This window comes from Lynx rufus, unplaced genomic scaffold, assembly GCF_022079265.1.
Source record: "Lynx rufus isolate CCGP_SWC_20201006 ecotype Redwood Valley unplaced genomic scaffold, mLynRuf1.p SCAF_12, whole genome shotgun sequence".
Classification (NCBI taxonomy): domain Eukaryota; kingdom Metazoa; phylum Chordata; class Mammalia; order Carnivora; family Felidae; genus Lynx; species Lynx rufus.
Genome location: NW_025814826.1, coordinates 19,287,003 through 19,309,554, shown reverse-complemented (window position 1 = coordinate 19,309,554; position 22,552 = coordinate 19,287,003). Strand labels below are relative to the sequence as shown.

Below are 22,552 nucleotides of genomic sequence, written 5' to 3'. Positions count from 1 at the left end.
GCTAAACTGGACCCTGAGAGAACAGAAAGGATTATCAAGTTAAGAATAGCATGTGCAAAGGCCCCAATGCAGGTAAGAGCATGGCAAAGATGAGAATAGTAAACTGGGAGTGTGAAGGTGCAGTATACTACAAAAAGAGGCTGATGGGTAGATGGGCCACACAGGTCATTATAGTTTTATCTTTAACCTAAGAACAATGCAGGATCACTGAAGGTGTTTAAGCAAAGGGTAAAGTAATTAATGATTAGCATTTTGAAAAGATTAGCATAGCTACAGTATGGAGAATAGATTGGAAGAGGCTAGACTATTTAAGAAGTGAGAGATGGTAAAAACTTAGAGTTGGGGTGGAAATGAAATGAGGAGACACTCTGGAGAGCTGTTTGGGAAATCAAGTGTACAGAACTTGGGGAGTGAGTTGGATATACAGAGCATTGAAGAAAGGAGTGGACAAGAGGGATTCTCTGGCTTCTGCCTTGCATAACAGAAAATAGGGAACTCAAGAGTCACATCCAGCAGAGTGGGAGAAGATTATGAGTTTTGGTCTTGTAGAGTGTGAGGTGCCTTTGTAGTGTTCCAAAGAAAATATTAAGTGGACAATTGGATACATAAGGCCAGAGCTCAATGGACAGAAGAACGTGGGTGACTTCAGCATATTGGTTATGTGGTCACTTAAACTGACATCATGAATGAGACTACCTAGATACGGAAAGAGATAGCGTATGATGAAAATGCTCAATATAGTTTCCCACAAAATCTGGTTCTTCCTGTCATGTACAGATGACCCTTCCTTCCTCAGTGTAGCAAATGTTTTACTATTTTCATCAATGTGTCTATTCTTTTTCTGTAAAGAGTCTGCAAATAAATGTAGATCACAGTGGGTTACAGACAATTGTTTTTCTAGCCATGATTTTACAGTCGGCTGTGCTCCAGGGAGGAAACAAATACTGTTTAAAAGGAATAAATGTAGATTATAGAAAAGCAAGCAAGTGAACTGATTCCTGAAGGTCTGCCACAGGGACACCTATCTGCTCCTGTTCCCCAAAAGAAACTGTATGCTCAGAAAACATGGTGATGCACTTGGAGAGGTTTTATAGCACAGTCACTGCACATATTATCTTTGGGCTTTTTCTCAAATAGATTCTTTCCATAGGCTGACTCAGGCAACGGTCCACTGGGTATAGCTCTGTTTTTTTATGAGATGTGTTCTCCAGTCTCAAAAGCAACTTTTAGAAAACACCTTGTTTACACATCAGGGATTTCTATGGTCAGAAGTGCATGGGACACCTGGGTGGCTCAGTTAAATGTCGTCAACTCTTTTTTTTAATTTTTTTAAATGTTTTATTTATTTTTGAAAGCGAGAGAGACACAGAGTGTGATGGGGGTAGAAACAGAGACAGAGGGAAACACAGAATCCGAAGCAGGCTCCAGGCTCCCGAGCTGTCAGCACAGAGCCCGACACGGGGCTCAAACCCACAAACTGTGAGATCATGACCCGAGCCGAAGTGTGACACTTAATTGACGAGCCACCCAGGTGCCCCAAATGTCATCAATTCTTGATTTTGGCTCAGGTCATGATCTCGCCAGTTTGTGAGATTGAGCCCCACATGGGGCTCTGTGCTGAGAGTGTGGAGCCTGCTTGGGATTCTCTCTCTCTTTGCCCCTCCTTCCCTGCTCATGCTTTCTCTCTCAAAATAAATAAACATGAAAAAAAAATTTAATGTTTGTTACTTATAGAATGAGAGATTCATGCAGGATCAGGGAACCTGCAAAAATGTGGAATCACAAAGCCATTAGGGAGCAGTCGGTAAGGTAAGATGTTTCAAAGAAGTGAAACTGAGGAAGTCCAAGATTGGCAATGTTTGGCTTAGTGATAAGGTCAGCAGTGTCTATTCAGAAGCACTAGGCTGCAGGAATGCCCAGTGATTGAAGAAGCACAGCCAGTGGCCTAAACCAAATGTAGTCATGCATCAGCATTGAAAACACAGAATCTCAGCTTCTTCCCCAGACCAACATATCAGAATCTGCATTTAATCAATGGGATCCCTAGATGATTCTTTTTTTATGTTTATTTATTTTGAGAGAGAGAGTGTGTGTCTGTGTGCACATGTGTGAGTGGGGTGGGGGAGCAGAGAGAGAGGGAGGGAGAGGGAGAGACAGAGACAGAGACAGAGAGAGAGAGAGAGAGAGAGAGAGAGAGAATCCCAAGCAGGCTCCACGTTACTGTGGGGCCTGACGGGGGGGCTCAATCCCTTGACCACAAGATCATGACCTGAGCAGATATCAAGAGTCAAAGACACTTAACCAATTGAGACAACCAGGTGCTCTGAGATCCTTAGGTGATTTTTAAGCACATAAAAGTTTGAGAAACACTACTTTCTACTACTCTATCAGGAAGTATAGTGACGTTAGGTAAGAGATAAGATAAAAGCCATAGGAGAGGGAGAGATTGGAAATGGAAATGCAAAACAAAGAAGACTGCAAGAAGAGGAGGCCCATGGAAAAACAAAAAGATCAAGAGGACTGATTAATTTGAAAAAAAAGAGGTGGGGCTTTTCCTTTATCGACAAAAATAGGAAAGAGGATGAAGAAGTGTGAGACCAAAGGCAGAAAACTGAGAAAACTCCATAGGCAATGACCCAGTTCTCTCCAATAAAATTGATTGGAAAGTCAAACACTGAGGAGGACAAAGAGGTTTTAGGCCAAACAATACTCCATAAATTCACAGGGCTCTAGTTTAAATGACATTTACTTTTGGGTCGCCTGGGTGGTTCAGTTGGTTAAGCGTCCAACTTCCGCTCAGGTCATGATCTCATAGTTTGTGAGTTCAAGCCCCGCGTCGGGCTCTGAGCTGACATCTCAGAGCCTGGAGCCTGTTTCGGATTCTGTGTCTCCCTCTCTCTCTGACCACCCCCCCCCATTCATGCTCTGTCTCTCTGTGTCTCAAAAATAAACGTTAAAAAAATTTTTTTTAATGACATTTACTTTTGGTGGGGTGCCTGAGTGGCTTAGTCGGTTAAGCGTCCAACTTCAGCTCAGGTCATGATCTCAGGGTTCGTGAGTTCGAGCCCCCTGTCAGGCTCTGGGCTGACAGCTCAGAGCCTGGAGCCCGCTTCAGATTCTGTGTCTCCCTCTGTCTGCCCCTCTGCTGCTTGCACTCTGTCTCTCGCATTGTCTCAAAAATAAATAAACATTAAAAAAATTTTTTTAATGACATTTACTTTTGGTTAACATTTCTTTGCATTTCTTCCTGTAATTCCTTTAAATAAGTACGCTTAAATGGATTAAAATTTTAAATACTCACTGGCCATTTACAATAAAACTTCCATTTCTATAAGTAGCTTGATAAGCCATGAACTTCACTAGGGCCAATGTTATAAACTTTGATGATATATTAAGTCAAATAAATATCATGGTTGCAAAAATGGATAAAAACTTGAAAGAACAATAACATAAAAAATCTTTACCTATAGTTTTTATGTCTGCAAAGTTTGCTAAATCAATAAAATGATCTGAAAAGTTCATCTCACAATCAGATATATTAGTGATTTACTTCATTGGTTTTCTGAGGACCATTTATCATGAGGTAAAGCATCTTCAGAATGAATGGTGGAAATAAAAAATTTGATGTGCTTGCCTCTTAGATAAACTAAATATCTGATTTATAAGACACAAACGAACAAACCACTATGGCCTGTCATGTTTTTCCAGTTTCTAATTTATTCAACCTCTGCTCAATATTGATCCTGACAAGCAGAGTAACCCAAAGATAAATTTATTCACTCTACAGTTTAGTCAGAAACAAGCCAAAAATTATAGATTTTCCCAGGCAGATGATGACAAGCAGTCAGGGGGATGACAAATGGCTGTCTTTAGATTTAGTTAGGACAGTTGGACCAGACATTTCCAATAAAGATTGCATGCTGGTCAAATACAGGTTCATCAGTGGCCATCATTAATTGTAGAGCAAGCACTGCCAGTTCCTGCAAGCGCCTATACAGAAGCTTGGGCACCAGCCCTGCATTAGAAATAGAATCAGCTCCTCAGTATTTTGCAGCACACCTCTAAGTGATAGCATGACATGATCATTTATCAAACAGAGACTGTCCAGAAGAATGTCTACTCCCTTTAGTAACACTGAAGGGCCGGAAAGTGAAAGCATTTTATTAAAGACAGGAAGGCAATGAACTACCAGAGCGTATCCAAAGGGTAATCATATTTCAGCATAGGATTAGTTTAGTCTTAAATAAACATACACTGGAGGGAGTAGGTTGAGGGTCATTTATCAAGTGAGGAACAATTAACTAAACTCTACAGGACTCTCTTTATCTATTAAATTTAAAGTTCTCTTATTATTAACTTTTGGGACGATGGGCATCATATTCAACACTACAAAAATACATTACACAATTCCTTCCTTAGAAGTTTTTAGGCTAAGAGAAATACAGTGAAACTCTCACATAAAATAATCATGGCTGTATCAAAGGCTGTTGAACAAATACTGTGGACAGGGCATAATCCAGGGCCCAAGACTGAAGGATGAAGTTACAACTTCTGAAGAGAATTTTATTATAAGAAGTCAACTACTCATCGGTGAGTCAGGAGCTTATTCTTCCTTACAACAGTTTTTGCTCTTTATTGACCAAAATTAAGAGAAAGGTTATAAGCTGAGGGGTGGTAGGGCAGACAAAAAGAAAACCAACATATTTATTACTTCCCTTCTTTGTTCCAGACACTTTATATGCCACAACAAATAACCCTAACTATTTGCACTTTATAAACGAGGACACAGATTTGACTAAGGTTACACAGTAAGCAACAGTGCCAGAAAGGTTGGGGTTGTCTGTATTTTTTTAAATTCCTATGTATTTTTCACAAATTATATAGTTAGATACCTCAGAGTCTGGTACAGAACTTAGCCCATGATTCAGTAAGTATTCTGTTGAATAATGAAGTAGGTAGAATTGGAAATATTTTTACCATTTTATGTAGAAAAACATTGGTCTCAGGAAGACTAAGAGACCCACCAATCACTCTGCACTGGATCCTAGACCCCAACTGTCCTTGTAATTATTCCCCTAAAATATCATTTCTTCATGTAGACAGAGGCACATATCTGGATGTTCCAAATTTGTTACCTTCATGATATCACAAGAGTTTTGTGAGGATTTTTTTTTCATGTAAGCTCTATGCCCAAAACAGGGCTTGAACTCACTACCCCAAGATCAAGAGTCACGTACTCTACCAACTGACCAGCCAGGTGCCCCCTGTGGGGATTTTTAACATGTGGAAAGGAATTGTTCTTACAAGCTCATAGTAAAAAAAAACAATTTTCTAAAATCTAAAGAATAAAATACAGCCTTATCAAAAGAAATTTTTCCAGGGCACTTGGGTAGCTCAGTCATTTAAGCATCTGACTTCAGGGGCACCTGGTGGCTCAGTCGGTTAAGTGGCCGACTTCGGCTCAGGTCATGATCTCGCAGTCCGTGAGTTCGAGCCCCGCGTCGGGCTCTGTGCTGACAGCTCAGAGCCTGGAGCCTGTTTCATATTCTGTGTCTCCCTCTCTCTGACCCTCCCCTGTTCATGCTCTGTCTCTCTCTGTCTCAAAAATAAACGTTAAAAAAAATTAAAAAAAAAAAAAGCATCTGACTTCAGCTCAGGGCATGATCTTGCAGTTCACGAGTTCGAACCCCACGTCGGGCTCTGTGCTGACAGCTCAGAGCCCAGAGCTTGCTTCCGATTCTGTGTCTCCCTCTCTTTCTGTCCTTCCCCCGCTCGCTCTGTCTCTCTCTCTCTCTCTCTCAAAAAATAAATAAAAAACAAAAAAAAATTTTAATATAAAAAAATAAAAAGTTAACTAATATGAAAGAAATACTGATGATTATGATATACTTGTGTCTTGCTTTTCTTTTCTAATTATAGGATTTGGAATTTTTACTGAACAAGTTGATGAAGCTGTGGAAAATGGATCTAAATGGAAATCCTGTTTGTCTCAAACCCAAATACAGAGACAGACTGATACTGGTGTCCGAATCACTGGGTACACATTTATATATATTAATATAATTTTCTTAGAGAAAGAGACCTGGTTAACTTTTTAGTTATTTTAACAGAAAACCTTGAGAAATACAAATATGATGTCTAAATCTATAAAAATAGTCAACTTTAAATTCAATAATTAAATAAAAGCAAAAGTTAAAATTGAGAAATAAAACATGAAAAATATCTTCTGTTCAGAAATAATTAAGGCACCACATGCCCTTTCTTTAAAAAGAAAATGTAGGGGCGCCTGGGTGGCGCAGTCGGTTAAGCGTCCGACTTCAGCCAGGTCACGATCTCGCGGTCCGTGAGTTCGAGCCCCGCGTCGGGCTCTGGGCTGATGGCTAGGAGCCTGGAGCCTGTTTCCGATTCTGTGTCTCCCTCTCTCTCTGCCCCTCCCCCGTTCATGCTCTGTCTCTCTCTGTCCCAAAAATAAATAAAAGTTGAAAAAAAAAAATTAAAAAAAAAAAAAAAAGAAAATGTAGCTGCTACCAACAAAAATGGTTAATCATAAATGTGTAGAACTTGCTGACCTTTTGCCAAATTCTCATTGCCACAAATCCTCTGAAGATCCCAAGAGATTCTTTAGCACTTGGAACTGTAGACAAAATTAATCAAAATTTTCATTGCTTGAAAATTGTCCTAAGAACGTACAAGTGTTCCCTTCATTTGAAAGGAGAGCAAGCTAGGGAGTCCCTTTATGAGATCCTTAGAAATAATAACATCCTGATTGTGCACTATATTGGGGGTAATGGACCATAGCTTCTCAATAGGAACCACGTTATACAACATCAGAGAGATAAGGACTGCCTTCTCACAAAGGATATTTGTGAGGTTTCCTATATCTGAACTTCTATGACATGCTATGCTCGAGTATAAAAAGTAATGTATGGGAAAACCACTTCAAAGCACATAGCTGTAGTAAACCTTGATTAATCATGATGCTAGTGCAGCAATTCTCTTGGGGGTAGGGAGGAGCTGACAGAGGGTGTATCAGAAAAATCCAAGATTTTTCAAAATACATATCCAAGGGTCACACCCTGTCCACCACCCTTGACCCCACCAGTCAAGGGAAGGAAACAGAATACACTGGGAGAACAGTCATGTGTATTTTTTACAAGTCATGCAAATGAATCTGCAGTGCACCTTCCCCCAACTCTCCCATCTCCTTCCCTCCCTGCCTACCACATACAATTGTATTACTCCACTTACCTTAGGAAGCAGAGTAAATACAACTAATGTTAGATGATTAAGAACCTTCCAATATTAATGGAACCATTTCTGGAAACTCTTCTCATGATATAGTACTATAGGTGATGCAGTAAAAGATGTGGAGATAAGGTACTGATTTACAAATAAACAGGACTTAGTCAAAAAAATTTTTTAATAAATACTTTCTAAAACATATTTTGTGATTATAAAATCCATACACATTTTGTATAAAAATATACATTTCTTATAGAAATGCAGATAATATAGAAAAGAAAATGAGTATCATTCATAATCCCACCATAAATATGCTGTTAACACTTCGCTATACGTCTTTTCAGTCTCTTCTCTGATTCTAACTTGTCTTATTTTCATGTCCTTTCTTCCTAAATACAAAACCAAAATACAGAAAGTGAACTGAGGACCTGGTTTGATGTGTCCCAGTAAGGACTGTGGGGAGGCATTTCATGCTTTGTAAGTAACCCAGTCCTCACTAAACAGAATGACAAGCAACGTACTTAGCATGAGTGGAAACAAATTTTATGTTAAGAACAACTCATTAAAACAAATCTCATAGGTCTCTGATCTTATGTCCATTACCTGGCTTCCCCTCCTGAACCACCTCTACATGATCATTGCTAAAAGATGAAATAAGGCTTACTGAGGCATAGTCTCCTAGTCACTACTCAGCTCTGTCTGGAACACTAACATGAGGAAAAAGGGATCATGGTAAAGGACTTGGATTTTTCATTCTTTATCTTTATAATAGATGTTTTAAAAATATGTATTGATTTACATATATCACATCCAAAAATACACTAACAAATTATACAATTAAACAAATCTTAAAAAGATATCAATAAATCCAAGTGGTTGGGAAAACTAAGCATAAAATAATAACTGTTAATGTAAAGTGCTAAATACTAAGATGCTTGATAATAGAACTTTTAACCAATTTTTTACATTATAATTTGGAGAGTATTAATTTCAGTTAAAATAAGTACATAAGGCAATTGTAAACAATTGTACTTCTAAGGTTTGTGGTTCTTTATATTTCCAGTTTCATCACTTTATTTTGTACATAGGGCCTAACAATATTATGAGTCATATTTAAGTGGCAATGTTAATACTTTCAGTAGTGTAATCAATATTTTATCAGGTTACTGTCATTTTCTCTATAAGAATATGATTTCAAAATTTTTTTATTTAAAAAAATTTTCTTTTAACATTTATTTATTTTTTGAGAGACAGCATGATCTGGGGAGGGGGACAGAAAGAGAGGGAGTCACGGATTCTGAAGCAGGCTTCAGGCTCTGAGCTGTCAGCACAGAGCCTGATGAGGGGCTCGAACTCATGAACCATGAGATCATGACCTGAGCTGAAGTCAGATGCTTAACAAACTGAGCCACCCAGGTGCCCCTGATTTAAAATGTTTTACTACATTCTTTTCTCATTCTGGAATCCAGTGGAAGACATTACATGGATGATAAGAGAAAATATATATTTAATTTAAAAAACTACCATATAGAGGGCGCCTGGGTGGCTCAGCCAGTTGAGCTTCTGACTTGATTTCGGCTCAGGTCATGATCTCACAGTTCATGGGAGGGAGCCCTGCATCTGACTCTGCGCTGACAGTGTGGAGCCTGCTTAGGATTCTCTCTCTCCCTCTCTCTCTCTCTGCCCCTCCCTATTCACTCTCTCTCTCAAAATAAACAAACACAATAAAGGCCCAAAAACTACTATATAGAAAAGACAGTCTTTTTATCAAGTGAAGGCCACCTGTATTCATGTGATTACATGTAACACAAAATATCCTATAAGGGAATAGTTTAATATTTTATAATATATGTATTATGTATACATATATAATGGAATACTGTCAGCCATTAAAAATTGTGTTTAAAGAAAGACTTGGTAAAACGATCACAATACAATATTGAAAATTAGAATGTAATACTGCATAGAGTTCCAATTTTATATAATATACACACACATATACACATACATGGATATATAAACAGAAAACAAAAAATGTTAAAAAATATACTGTTAGTGGCCTTTAGTGATTATTTCTGGTTGTAGATATAGGCAATATTAATTTTTTTCTTTTTCCACTTTTGTATTTTCCAAATATCTTACAGCTTACAAAAAATTTTTTGTGTAACTTAAGATGCTCAATTTTCATAACTTTTTTAGAGGAACAAGATATAAATGTAGTTGAAATCTTCACAGAACCAAGAAGCTAGATTTGTGGGTTGTTCCTATTATATTTATATCCTATATAATAAGCATTATTAATATATGTGCTTTTAAAATACCAGGCTAAATGTATAAAACTTCTTACATGTATAAGACTTTAACATAAAATATATCTTGCTTTTCCCTAAGAATAATAACCATAATATGGAAATGAATAGATAGCATCTAATTTTTGTTGAATATGACAACATTTTTGTTTTCAAAAACAATATAGTTTATATAAGACCCCAGAAGGGAAACTATACATCAAATTGTTTACAGTGATTATCTTTGTCAGTGATAGGAAGGAGAGGTATGAGTAGTAATCACAGTCTTTATATGTTTTTTTCCACTGTGTTTAAGTTGTTTATAATCAGCACATATTTTTTTTGAAATCAGAAAAAAATAATTAAAAATAAATAAAAGCTCAACAAGAACAAAGATGTGCAAATAAGGTATTTTTAAAAGAAATTACTTCAACTTATGGTATAATTTAAGTTCAGATATAATTTAAATATATTACCTATATATTTAAATACTGTATTTTTTAACATATGTATTTTTCTCTAGAATTTCTTGATGGAAAAGAAATTAAAAATATGGAAAGACAATTCCTAATAAATTGGAAAGCATCCAAAGATGCCAAGAAAATCAGCAAGAAAAAGAACAGTAAAAACGAGGATGCAAGTAACTCATACATAAGTAAGCAGACTGTCATTCATTCGTTGATCACTTCTACTAGCAAAGGGAATGTTCTACTCAACAAAAAAAACCCCAAGAAATAAGAAACTTTTGTTTAGATTCTTTGCTTAAGATTTGGGTTTTTTTTAAAACTTATTTACAATTCCTAAGAAATTCCACCTGCAATGTTTACATATGAAAATGGTGGCTACTATCAACAAAAGCAGTTCACATTGAGTCTGACTGTGTCAGTATGAAAACAGAGCCATGAGGGTGGAGGAAAATGTATAATTTTATATCTGGCAAAAGTACATGACTTAATTATGTAAATGGTGAAACAACAATCAGCTACATAAATTGTGAAACCTAAGTCACTAGTACATTTGTTTAGCAGCAGTGCAAAAATCACATTTTCCATCAGGATAAAAAATAAAAATGTATGACAACCATATCTGTGGTCTATACTCTGTAGCCTGTCCCCTTTCTTATGTACATGCCCCACCACTTGAATTTGATTTGAATTTGATTATAATATGCTTACTGTTATGTACATTACATTTTCTTTTTTTTAATGTTTTATTCTATTTTCGATAGAGAGAGTGCGCACATGTGCGCAAGCAGGGGAGGGCAGAGAAAGTGGGAGAGACAGAATCCAAAACAGGCTCCAGGCTCTGAGCCATCAGCACAGAGCCCAATGTGGGGCTTGAACTCATGAACCGTGAGATCATGATGTGAGGCCAAGTCAGACACTTAACCACTGAGCCACCTGGGCACCCCAAGTTTACATATATTACAAAGGACAGGTCAACCTCCCTTGCCTAACTAATGCAACTAAATGTAGCCAAGTGTAACATGTAACAATTATCTTTTTTTTTTAATGTTTATTTATTTTTGAGACAGAGACACAGCATGAACGGGGGAGGGTCAGAGAGAGGGAGACACAGAATCCGAAGCAGGCTCCAGGCTTCGAGCTGTCAGCATAGAGCCCGACCCCGGGCTCGAACTCACGGACTGTGAGATCATGACCTAAACTGAAATTGGATACTTAACCAACTGAGCAACCCAGGTGCCCCACAATTATCTTTATCATATTTGGGAGCATCCTAGAATTCATTCTTCACAGATTCTATAGTCCACAACATTGGAATAAGCCTCTACCTCTGTTCCATGATAGTGTTTGAATGCCAACAGTCCTCATTTCACAGCTAATGGGATGGGATCATAGGAAGGGGTTAGGCCAGGAGAATACGGAAAGGGAAACTAGAATACTGTAGTGAGGCTTTATGCATGGATACCACATCCTAGGAGCTCTGACAATCTAGAACAAGGAAGTTGAGGTGAGTAGAAGCAGAGATGGAAAGGCATGGAACTCTGATGATTTTGCCGTATCATGTCCACTGAATATGAACTATGGGAAATCATTTTGAAGAATGGGACTTTCTGAACTGAGAGTATACTCATAAGTGATGATACTGTGCTGGCAATGTGAATTTTTCAAGGTCTGAAACCTATAAAATGGACAGGAAACATTTCTTCTCCTCCATCTATCCCTGGCTGGTTTTGAAGGGCAGAACCAGATCCAGGATAAAAATTCCAGTATTTTACGTGTTTTCACTTTTATACCAAAGATGCCAAAGTACTTTCTTAATATTGAAATACTCACAAAAGTCAATACCAGTCCTCACCCGCAAATTGAACCTGTTCTAAAAATAATGCAGTTTTCTCCATCTTAATAGATTTTAAAAAAATTCTTCCTACTTCAGAAATAATTAGGTTAATCTGTTTTTAACTTCTCCAGTGAAATTCAACAAAATAACGATTATAATGTGCCCTAAAATTTATACTTTAAAAAAATTACACTGTCGGGCACCTGGGTGGCTCAGTCGGTTAAGCGTCAGACTTCAGCTCAGGTCATTATCTCAGGGTTGGTGGGTTCGAGCCACACATCAGGCTCTGTGCTGACAGCTCGGAGCCTGGAGCCTGCTTCAAATTCTGTGTCTCCCTTTCTCTCTGCCCCTCCCTCACTCGCTCGCGCTCTCTCTCTCTCTCTCTCTCAAAAATAAACATTAAAAAATTTTTTTAATTACACTCTCATCTGATTTTCTCAATAAAATCCTCATTAATTTCTTCATAATCTAGTGTGACCACTAACTTAAAAAAGCAATCGTTAAAGCCATATAGATACAGTAACAACAAACTATCTGAAAAGTAAATTAAGAAAACAATCTTATTTACAATAGCACAAAAAAGAATAAAGCACCTACAAGTAAATTTAACTAGGAACGTAAGAAAGAAAAAGATGAAAGAACTGTATACTGAAAACTACAAAACACTAATGAAAGAAATTAACACAAAAATGAATGGAAAGACATCCTGTGTTCATGAAATGGAAAATTTAATATTATTAAAATATTTATAATACCCAAAGCAGTTGACAGATTCAGTATAACCCCTATCAATATCTTAATGGCATTTTCACAGAACTGAAAAGAACAATTCTAAAATATATATGGAACGATACAGGACTACAAATAGCCAAATCAACCTTGAGAAAAAAGAACAAAGCTGGAGGCATCACACTTCCTGATTTCAAAATGTATTACAAGATACAGTAATCAAAACTGACATAAAACAGCCATACAGATATAGGGAATGGAATATAAAACTCAAAAATAAATCCATCTATAAATGGTCAACTGATTTTCAACAAGGGTGCCAAGAACACACAGTAGGCAAAGGATACTGAATTGTTAAGAAAACTGGATATCCACACACAAAAGAACACTTATCTTATACTATACACAAAAATCTACTCAAAATGGATTAAAGACTTAAACATAAGACCTGAAACTATAAAACTCTAGAAGAAAAAATAGGAGAAATGCTTCATGACATTGGTCTTGGCAATGATTTCATGGATATGACACCAAAAAACACAAGCAACAAAAACAAAAACAAGTGATAGGAAGTACATTGAATGAAAAAGCTCATGCTTGGCAAAGGAAATAATGGAGTGAAAAGAAAACCTACAGAACGGTAGAAAATACTTGCAAACTATACATTTGATATGGGGTTAAGTTCCAAAATATATAGAACTGCTACAACTCAACAGCAAAAAAAACTAACAACCACATTTAAAAATGGGCTAGGGACTCAAACAAGCATATCCCCAAATGGCCTAAAGGTATATTTAAAAAGATTTTTTTTAACGTTTATTTATTTTTGAAGGACAGAGAGACAGAGCGTGAGCAGAGGATGGACAGAGAGAGAGAGGAAGACACAGAATCTGAAGCAGGCTCCAGGCTCTGAGTTGTTAGCACAGAGCCCAACGTGGGGCTCGAACTCACAAACCGCTAGATCATGACCTAAGCCGAAGTCGGATGCTTAACCGACTGAGCCACCCAGGCACCCCTAAAGGTATATTTTTAAAATGCTGAATGTCATTAATCAACATGGAAATGCAAATCAAAACCACAATGAGGTATCACCACACACCTGTCAGATGGCTATTATCAAAAAAAACAAAAGACAACAAGAGTTGGTGAGGATGTAGAGAAATTTGAACCCTTGCACACTGTTCGTGGGGATGCAAAATGCTGCAGCCACTATGAAAGATAGTATGGTAGTGCATCAAAATTTAAAAGTAGAACTATCATATGATCTAGCAATTCCAGTTTTCTGTATTCATCCAAAAGAACTGAAATTAAGATCGTGAAGAGACATTAGCACTCCTGTGTTTGCTACAGCACCATTCACAAGAGCCAAGATGTAAAAACAACTTAAATGTCCATTGACAGATGAATGGATAAAGAAAACATGGTATATACATACAATAAAATACTATTCAGCATTTAAAAAGAAGGAAATTCTACAACATGTGTCAACATGAATGAACCTTGAGGACATTATGTTAAATAAAATAAGTCAGTCACAGGAAGACAAAATACTGCATGATCCCACCTATATGAGATATCTAAAACAGTCAAATTCATAGAATCAAAGAGTAGAAAGGTGGTTGCTAGAGGCTGGGGTAAGGAGGAAATGGGGAGCTACTAATCAAGGGGCCTTAAGCAAGATGAATAAGCTCTGGAGATTTACATTATCTATTGCACCTATGATCAAAAACAATGTAATGTATACTTAAGAATTCATTAACGAGGTAGATCTCATGTTAACTGTTTTTACCACAAACATTAAAAAAAAAAAAAAGCTCTGCACAGCAAAGGAAACAACAAAAGTAAAAGACAACCTACTGAATGGAAGAAGATATTTGCAAATGATATATCCAATAAACGTTTGGCATCCAAAATATATAAAGAACTTACACAAGTCAACACCAAAAAACCAAATGATCCAATTAAAAAACGGGTAGAAGATATGAACAGACATTTCTCCAAAGAAGACATACAGATGACCAATAGACACATGAAAAGATGCTCAACATTACTCATCACCAGGGAAATGCAAATCAAAACAATGAGGTATCACCTCACACCTGTCAGAATGGCTAAAAATAAAAAACACAAGAAACAACAAGTGTTGGCAAAGATGTCAACAAAAAGGAACTCTCGTGCACGTTGGTGGGAAAACAAACTGGTGCAGCTAACATGGAATACTGTATGGATGTTTCTCAAAAAGTTAAAAAAAGAACCACCCTACAATCCAGTAAACATATACAAAATAGAAAAACACTCATTCAAAGGGGTAAAAGCATCCTTATGTTTATTGTAGCATTATTTACAATAGCCAAATTATGGAAGCAGCCAAAGTGTCCATTGATAGATGAATAAAGATGTGGTGTATATATACAATGGAATATTATTCAGCCATAAGAAAGAATGAAATCTTGCCATTTGCAACAACATGAATGAAGCTAGAGAGTATAATACTAAGCAAAATAAGTCAGTCAGAGAAAGACAAATACCATATGATTTCACTCATGGAATTTAAGAAACAAAACAAAGGAGCAAACGGAAAAGAAAAGAGAGAGAGAGAAACCAAAAAACAGACTCTTAACTACAGAGAATAAACTGATGGTTACCAGAGGGGAGATGGGTGGGGAGATGGGTGAAATAGGTGAAGGGGATCAGAGTTCACTTACCATGATGAGCACTGAGTAATGTATAGAATTGTTGAATTGTACACCTGAAATTAATATAACACTGTATGCTATCTGGAATTAAAATTAAAAACTTAATAAAATTTAAATTAAAAAAATTTTAACTCCTCTAACTATAAATTTTTTAAAAAGCCAAATAGGATGTTACATAGTACAAAAGTTATCATTTCATACCTTATTGTATTTGCTATTTTAATAATCATTAACAATTTAAAATAGAAAGCACATCAGTCTAGGAAATAAAGAAAAGGGGGTAAGGGAAGAAAAGAGAAGTAATTCTTACTGTACTAAACATTTCAGATATTTATAAACATCACTTCATTTAATCACTATAACCTATGGAGAAAATAATTATTACATCCATTTTGTAGACAAGAAAGCTGAGTTTTAGAAAGATGAAATAACTTGTCTAAGGTCACAAAGATAGCAAGGGGTACAGAGATTAATCAAAGTTACCTAACTTCATCAAACAGCTTGGCTTCTAGTGACCGCTCTAGCAATGACTGGCTCAACTGTGCTTGGATACAAGGACAATGATGTCTGCTCTACATAGAAATTCCCTTCAGGGGCACCTGAGTGGCTCAGTTGATTGGGCATCCGACTTCAGTTCAGGTCATGGTCTCACGGCTTGTGAGTTTGAACCCCGCATTGGGTTCTGTGATGACAGTTCAGAGCCTGGAGCCTGCTTCAGATTCTGTGTCTCTCTCTTGTTCTGCCCTTCCCCCACTAATGCTTTGTCTGTCTGTCTCTCTCTCTCTCTCTCTCTCTCTCAAGAATGAGTAAACATCAAAAAAATTAAAAAAAAAAAAGAAATTCACTTCAAATTGGTGGGGATTTAAGAAAATCTCCAGATATGTAATTATGTGACAATGTAAACAAATAATTTTTATAAATAAAAAGGAACTACAGAGAAAAATGGGATAATATAAAAAAATTTAAGTAGATTATATGATTTACTATATTGAAAAACAAACTCTAAGTTCAGTTAAAATAAAATTGAAATTGAAAAAAAATTAAAAGCTGACTAGCTGTGACAGAAAATTATCTGAGTTTTCCTCAGGAACACTTAGTTATTCTCCCTTGGCTACTTGTAGATATCTTTCTCTCTCACCTCCTACACATTTGCCATCCCTATCTAAACAAATGCTACAGTTCTGAGCCTTTCAGGTTTAAAATCAGTGACGTCTGTGAAAACATGTTTGTAGCACACAATAACTCTATCCCTTAGGTATGTGGCCAACAACTTAACACTATGGTCTTTATACAAAGGCTCTGTTAGTATGGCTCAAAAAAGAAAAATGGAAAGCATGAATTAAAGTTTAGAATATATATTACGTATTTTTAAAATCCACAATATTCCTTCAGGTCTTTAGAAGAGCTGAAATGAACACTTTAAAGACAATGCTGTACAAATACATTGTCAGTGAACAGGAATTCTTAGGAAGATAGTAATTTTTGTACTTCCTGACCTTTTACGTATTTTTGATAGCCTTATAAATTTGGAGCTTTACCTCAAAGATTATGATAAGATTAATAGGGATTATGACTTCAGACTTCAAGTATCTTATGATAAAAAAAAATCTTGTCCTAAATATAGCCACTTAACTATATAACCCAAATTTGGAAACAAAATCAAACACTTTAATAAAATCCAAAACATATGCATATCTTTCAGTATATATCTTTTGTAGTGCTTCTCTGAAAACATTCATTTATTCATTTAATAAATATCTGAGCACAGGACTATGCTAGCCACTGTAATTAAAGGTGAATAAAACAGTCCCCATTCAAAGGGAAATAACCGCTGGAAAGGGAGGAGGATCTGTAAACAGGAAAATGATGTGGAATGGTAAGTACCAAAATAAAGGTATGAACATACTACAAAAACTATATATAAACTATACATAACTAATATACTCTCTAAAGGCCTAACACTCTGAAAAACTAAACTCAGAAGAGCAGAATGCAAGGAAAGTTAATACTTATGTTAACGTTGGTGTACACATTTTGTCAATGAGGGCTGACCATAAATTTTCCTGGGTAGGTTTTTACGTATGAAAGTCTGTGATACTTTATCTGGGATATAAGTTTTTAATTGGTCTTACTGTGGATCTATTTAACTTTAATTCCATTTCATAAATTATAATTTTGGATAGTCTAATGCTGTTATAAGCCTTGTTTACAATTTAGTTATTAGTTTCAAAGCAGAATCCTTTTAATTCTTTGTACACTACAGGTAACTTTGAAACAATCCATCACATAGTTCCTGTTTATTACCCACAGGTGGGTAAGCCAAAATTAGTCTTTTTCTCTGATATACCAAGAAACCTTGCAAATGGAAATGCATCCTCAGAAAGCTCCCAAGAAGATAAACCTAAAATTGCTGAAGATATGGGGTAGGTTCTTTCAAATATTTATGTGATTTCTTTCTTGGGGGAAGATGGGATACCCTATCAACAACATAGAGGAAGAAAGTCCCTCCAGCTGTCTTCTTGTTCTCTGTTCTCAATTCTTCTTGACCAAGCACACCCACCCCCAAAAATAGTTCAGTTCATCATTGGTCTACTCAAATAATCACACAGTTGTGGTAGAACGACTAGTTCAAGAAGAGCTGGGAGTCACAGACTACATATACTCACTGAGGTAGGGCAAATGACTCAGGACAGTCCCAGAAACAGCAGGTAAAGATGTCTAAATGAGCAGGGATCATATCAAAGGAGCCTGAGGCCCAGTTGATGATGGGTGGTCCACTAGTGAGTAGATGACTGTGCCAAGGGCATCTGGTGGCAGGAGACATTAGAAGTTTCATTAGATTCTCAAAGGGGTTTATGATCTAAAAAATGAGTTTAAGAGTCACTATTCTTTTTTTAAAATTTTTTTTTCAACGTTTATTTATTTTTGGGACAGAGAGAGACAGAGCATGAACGGGGGAGGGGCAGAGAGAGAGGGAGACACAGAATCGGAAACAGGCTCCAGGCTCCGAGCCATCAGCCCAGAGCCCGACGCGGGGCTCGAACTCACGGACCGCGAGATCGTGACCTGGCTGAAGTCGGACGCTTAACCGACTGCGCCACCCAGGCGCCCCAAGAGTCACTATTCTAAACCTTGAGTGTATGTATAATGTAGCTCCGTACGAATCAACTTTAAGTTTCCTGATAAGGAGGAAATTGCTTTTTTAGTTTTAAAAAATGATATTGCTTCAATGTAAAGATAAACCATACCAGAAAAGAACTTCATTTATTCATAAAACTAATAGGTACCTGCCATATGCTGGGCAATACTGAATATAAAAACTCAAATGAGATAGTCCTGATCTCAAAAATCTTGCAACAAGCTGGTTGGAGAATCAAATATGATACAACTACTGTAGAGTGTGATAAATGCTATGAACATTATAAACCAGATCCTAATACATCCTATAAATTATTCACTCAACTTTTTCTCATTTATAGTCCATATGATTGCCCTATTGATCTTCCAATCATATCATAGTAGTCATTACAATATAGTGAAGGAGGCAACAGCATATTTCATTGAGAAAGTAATCAGAGCCAGGGTACATACTCTAGTATAGATTTCCTTTTTCCAGAACTGCCTGTTGAAGATCAGGTAGGTTTATCATGAGACCCTGTTTGCAGAGTCTAGTCAAGGTATGGTGACTTAGCATTACTTAATGAAGCCCACCTAGAGAAGACCTATGAACAACACTGCTGCACTGTCCTACCCCCATTCCCTGAAGAGTGGCTTAGGCTTGCTGGGATGGAGGCATAAGGGAGAAAGGGTCCTCTGAGTCTGGAAAATGCTTTGTTTGGGGAGAGGAAAAAGGAAATGGAGAGAGTCCTAGTCTTGCCTCATCAACATTCACCAAAAACAAACAAAAAACACAGAAGCTGCGTGAGAGTCTGCTTTACTGCTTATGTCCTTTGTCGTTACCATCAAAACCATAGCCACTCTGTCCATGGCACCCTGGTAGTTTCTTAAAGATCTACACAACTAGTGTCAATTCCATGACAGTGTTCTTCAGTTTCGTTTCTTTGCCAAGAATTCTGAAAGATCTTGCTAACATATCATCAAGGTGGAAAGGAAAACAATAAAAATGGATGCAGACTCAGAAAACAATGTTGGTAAATTCTATACATTGCCACACACACTATGTTAGATCAGCTGTGAACTACCGCACATACCATATATTCTACAGTCCCAAGCAAAGCTCTAATCACCTCACTGACAAAACAGCAAATAAATCATTCTATCTTCATTTTCCTAACTAGGAACACTAAATACAGAGCTAAATGCATCTTTAACTAGTATGTACTGCAAAGATAGGCTGCTCTAAAAGAAGCTGGCAGAATAGAGAGGCTCCTGGGAGAAGAAAATAAAGAATGTCCTGCTTCTGTCACTGGCAATTATGTTCAATCCCAAGTCTTCAGTTTTATAATGTGAAAAAATATTACATAAATATTTTGTTTTAAAGTTTTTTTATTTCTGGGTGCCTGGGTGGTTCAGTCGGTTAAGCGTCTGATTTCAGCTCAGTTCATGATCTCACGGTTCACGAGTTCAAGCCCCACGTTGGGCTCTGTGCTGACAGCTTAGAGCCTGGACCCTACTTTGGATTCTGTGACTCCCTCTCTCTCTGCCCCTTCCCCACTCACGTTCCTTCTCTCTCTTAAAAATAAATAAAAACATTAAAAAAATTAAAAGTTTTCTATTTCTTCAGATAACATTTTTACTGAGGGCATACCAAAACATCATTTTGGTATCATAAAAATATTTAAGTCTTACTAAATGGGACTATCAGTTCTACCTCTCTTTATTAAAAGGTGATCAATATGGAATTTCATTAAGCTCTTGATAAAGATTTTTATTGTGTGCCTACTTCTAACATTTTATGAAGTTAGCATAAAACTAAGAGATAATGAGAATAAAGCTAGGTCACTAAAGTGTTAAAAAAAACACCTAACCCAAACACAAAGAATTTTTCATATCTAAAAATCTAGAAAGTTGAGTAAAGCAACTCCTTCCCTTAATTACTTTAAGGGGAGAATGAGCTAGCATCAGCAGACAAGTCACCTACAGTCTACATTTAATGCTCAGAAGTATAAAGGAGCTTAGAGTCTTCTTCCAAAATGATGAAAGTATGTGTCCCATACTCCTTTAAGGTTCTGCACATTAGGAGCTGTGCCTGTATCTATGTGAACACAGTGAAGCAACATCTGTCCAATGACAGGGGAATGTTTTCCACCTTCTTTATAAATGTGTGCAGTCTGTGCTCATGTATATTTATACAAGCCTGCTTTCCCTACAGGGAGGAAAAAGTCAGACTCATTGACGTTGTTTTTGACCCTCAAACTGAACTTGATACTATCAATGTACACTTTAATTAAAGATTAGTTCAAAACTATTTTTTATTTAAAGGCTGGCTGTAAACAAATGCCTTGACTATTCAATTAAAAATAATGTATGGTATTAAAAAGATTGTTTCTTTCTGTGTTTGTCACAGTAAATACTTTTGACAGATGTTTCCTCTCTTCAATCATGCTAGGAGGTGCTTGAGACTTAGTAATTTTAAAATAGACATTAAATGCATTTACATATTGTAAATAAGATCCACTGAGAATACTGTAGAGCACTGTACACTGAAGGAAGCAAATTGTTACTTGATTATTTATCTTTAAACCCTAAGCTATGTCCATAGAGTCAATCCATCTCTTTTGTTACTGTAAAAATAACTGTGTAGCTGGGTTAGAATGACCTTAGTTTCAGATACCTTCAAGGAATGTGAATCTCTGGGATCCATAATTCACAGGAAATGTTCAATGTATGTTACTTAACTATTTATAAAATACCTACTATCTTTAGTTAGAATATGGAAGTATTAGGTTTCTTTGAGTTAAAAAGTGAACTTTAAAAACAGTAAAAATAACTTGCCTTCACCACTGCTAAGATTATGTTTGAACAGTTGTAACAACAGATCTTCTATGTGCCTCAAGAGTTTTAAAACTTCAGGAATATTTTTAGTTGCAAACTCTGGGATGATCTGACATGAACCCATCTGCAAAACTCTAAATACCTTTAATTGTGCTGTGATAAACCTAACATCAGTCTAATTAATTTTATATGCAAAATAAACTTCTATGTATCAATAATGTAGGTATAAGACTTGCAGTTAGTTGTTAAAGAACCCTTTTTAAATTAGGACATCCCTCTCAAAAAGAGCAATAGTGGTAAGCAACAAGGTTTTTTTGTTTTGTTTTTTTTTTAGAACAATCTAAGCTAGGTTTTGTGACTTCTAGTTTCAATTCTGTCAATGGCTTACTCTGTGGAAAAGAGTTATGTAAGATTTAATTTTTAAGAATTATGTAATTTTCCATTTTATTTTTTAAAGAAGTCTTATATATTTTTAAGTTTATTTTATTTTGAGAAAGAGAGCAAGCCAGTGGGGAGGGGCTGCGAGAGGAAGAGAGAGAATTCCAAGCAGCCTCAGCACTGTCTGCACAGAGTCCAACATGGGGCTTGAACCCCTGAACCGTGAGATCATAACCTGAGCCTAAACCAAGAGTCTGACACTCAAACGACTGAGCCACCCAGGTGCCCCAGTATTTTCAATTTTAAAATGTCTACTTTGATACCTGAATCTTAACTACCCAAACAAATTTTTTAAAACAGCAGAACCTGTTGAGATAAGAATCAGATGGGGAAAATGAGCATTAGAGAGGCACAGTCAGAAAGGGGCCCAAAGTCACACAACTGCCATAAGGCATAGCTGGACCTTGAATTGAGGTCACTGACTCTAAAAGCCAGGTCTTCAACTATTCTGCAAGGGGGTCTCAAAAACACGCTCAGGCATAGGTAGGTAAAATAAGGGAAACAAAGTGAATGTGATTGAGGTCAACTGGAGAGTACATGTCCAACTAAAGGCACCTGCAAAGGCAAAGGCATTCTACTCCAAAGGCACTCTACTCCAAAACAGTATAGCCAGCAGACATGCTGAACTTGAGAAATCAGACTAGCTGGCAAGCAAGATATCTAGATTAAGAAATCAACTGATTTTAAAATATTGAGTCAACAATTTTTCTTAAAAAAAATCTACTAAAATGGATACAAAGAATGTGGAAATGATAGCAAAGATATGGAGCAACTGGAACTTTTGTGCACTACTGGTAGGAATGCAAAAATAGAGCCACTTTGGAAAATATTCAGACATACTTTTATAAAATTAAACATGTACTTAACACATCTAACAGTCCCACTCCAAGGTGAAGTGAACAC

At 36.7% G+C, this 22,552-nt stretch overlaps 1 protein-coding gene across 1 annotated transcript in view; it reads left to right on the top strand.

The window, feature by feature from the left end:
• The window catches only part of PPP1R42 (protein phosphatase 1 regulatory subunit 42), a 46,205-nt gene that overhangs the window by 21,860 nt on the left and 1,793 nt on the right, over nucleotides 1-22,552 (top strand). The window contains exons 5-7 of the mRNA XM_047073744.1: nucleotides 5,920-6,037; nucleotides 10,054-10,185; nucleotides 17,520-17,679. Of these exons, the coding sequence (XP_046929700.1) occupies nucleotides 5,920-6,037; nucleotides 10,054-10,185; nucleotides 17,520-17,679 (410 nt within the window). The remainder of the gene's footprint in view (nucleotides 1-5,919; nucleotides 6,038-10,053; nucleotides 10,186-17,519; nucleotides 17,680-22,552) is intronic.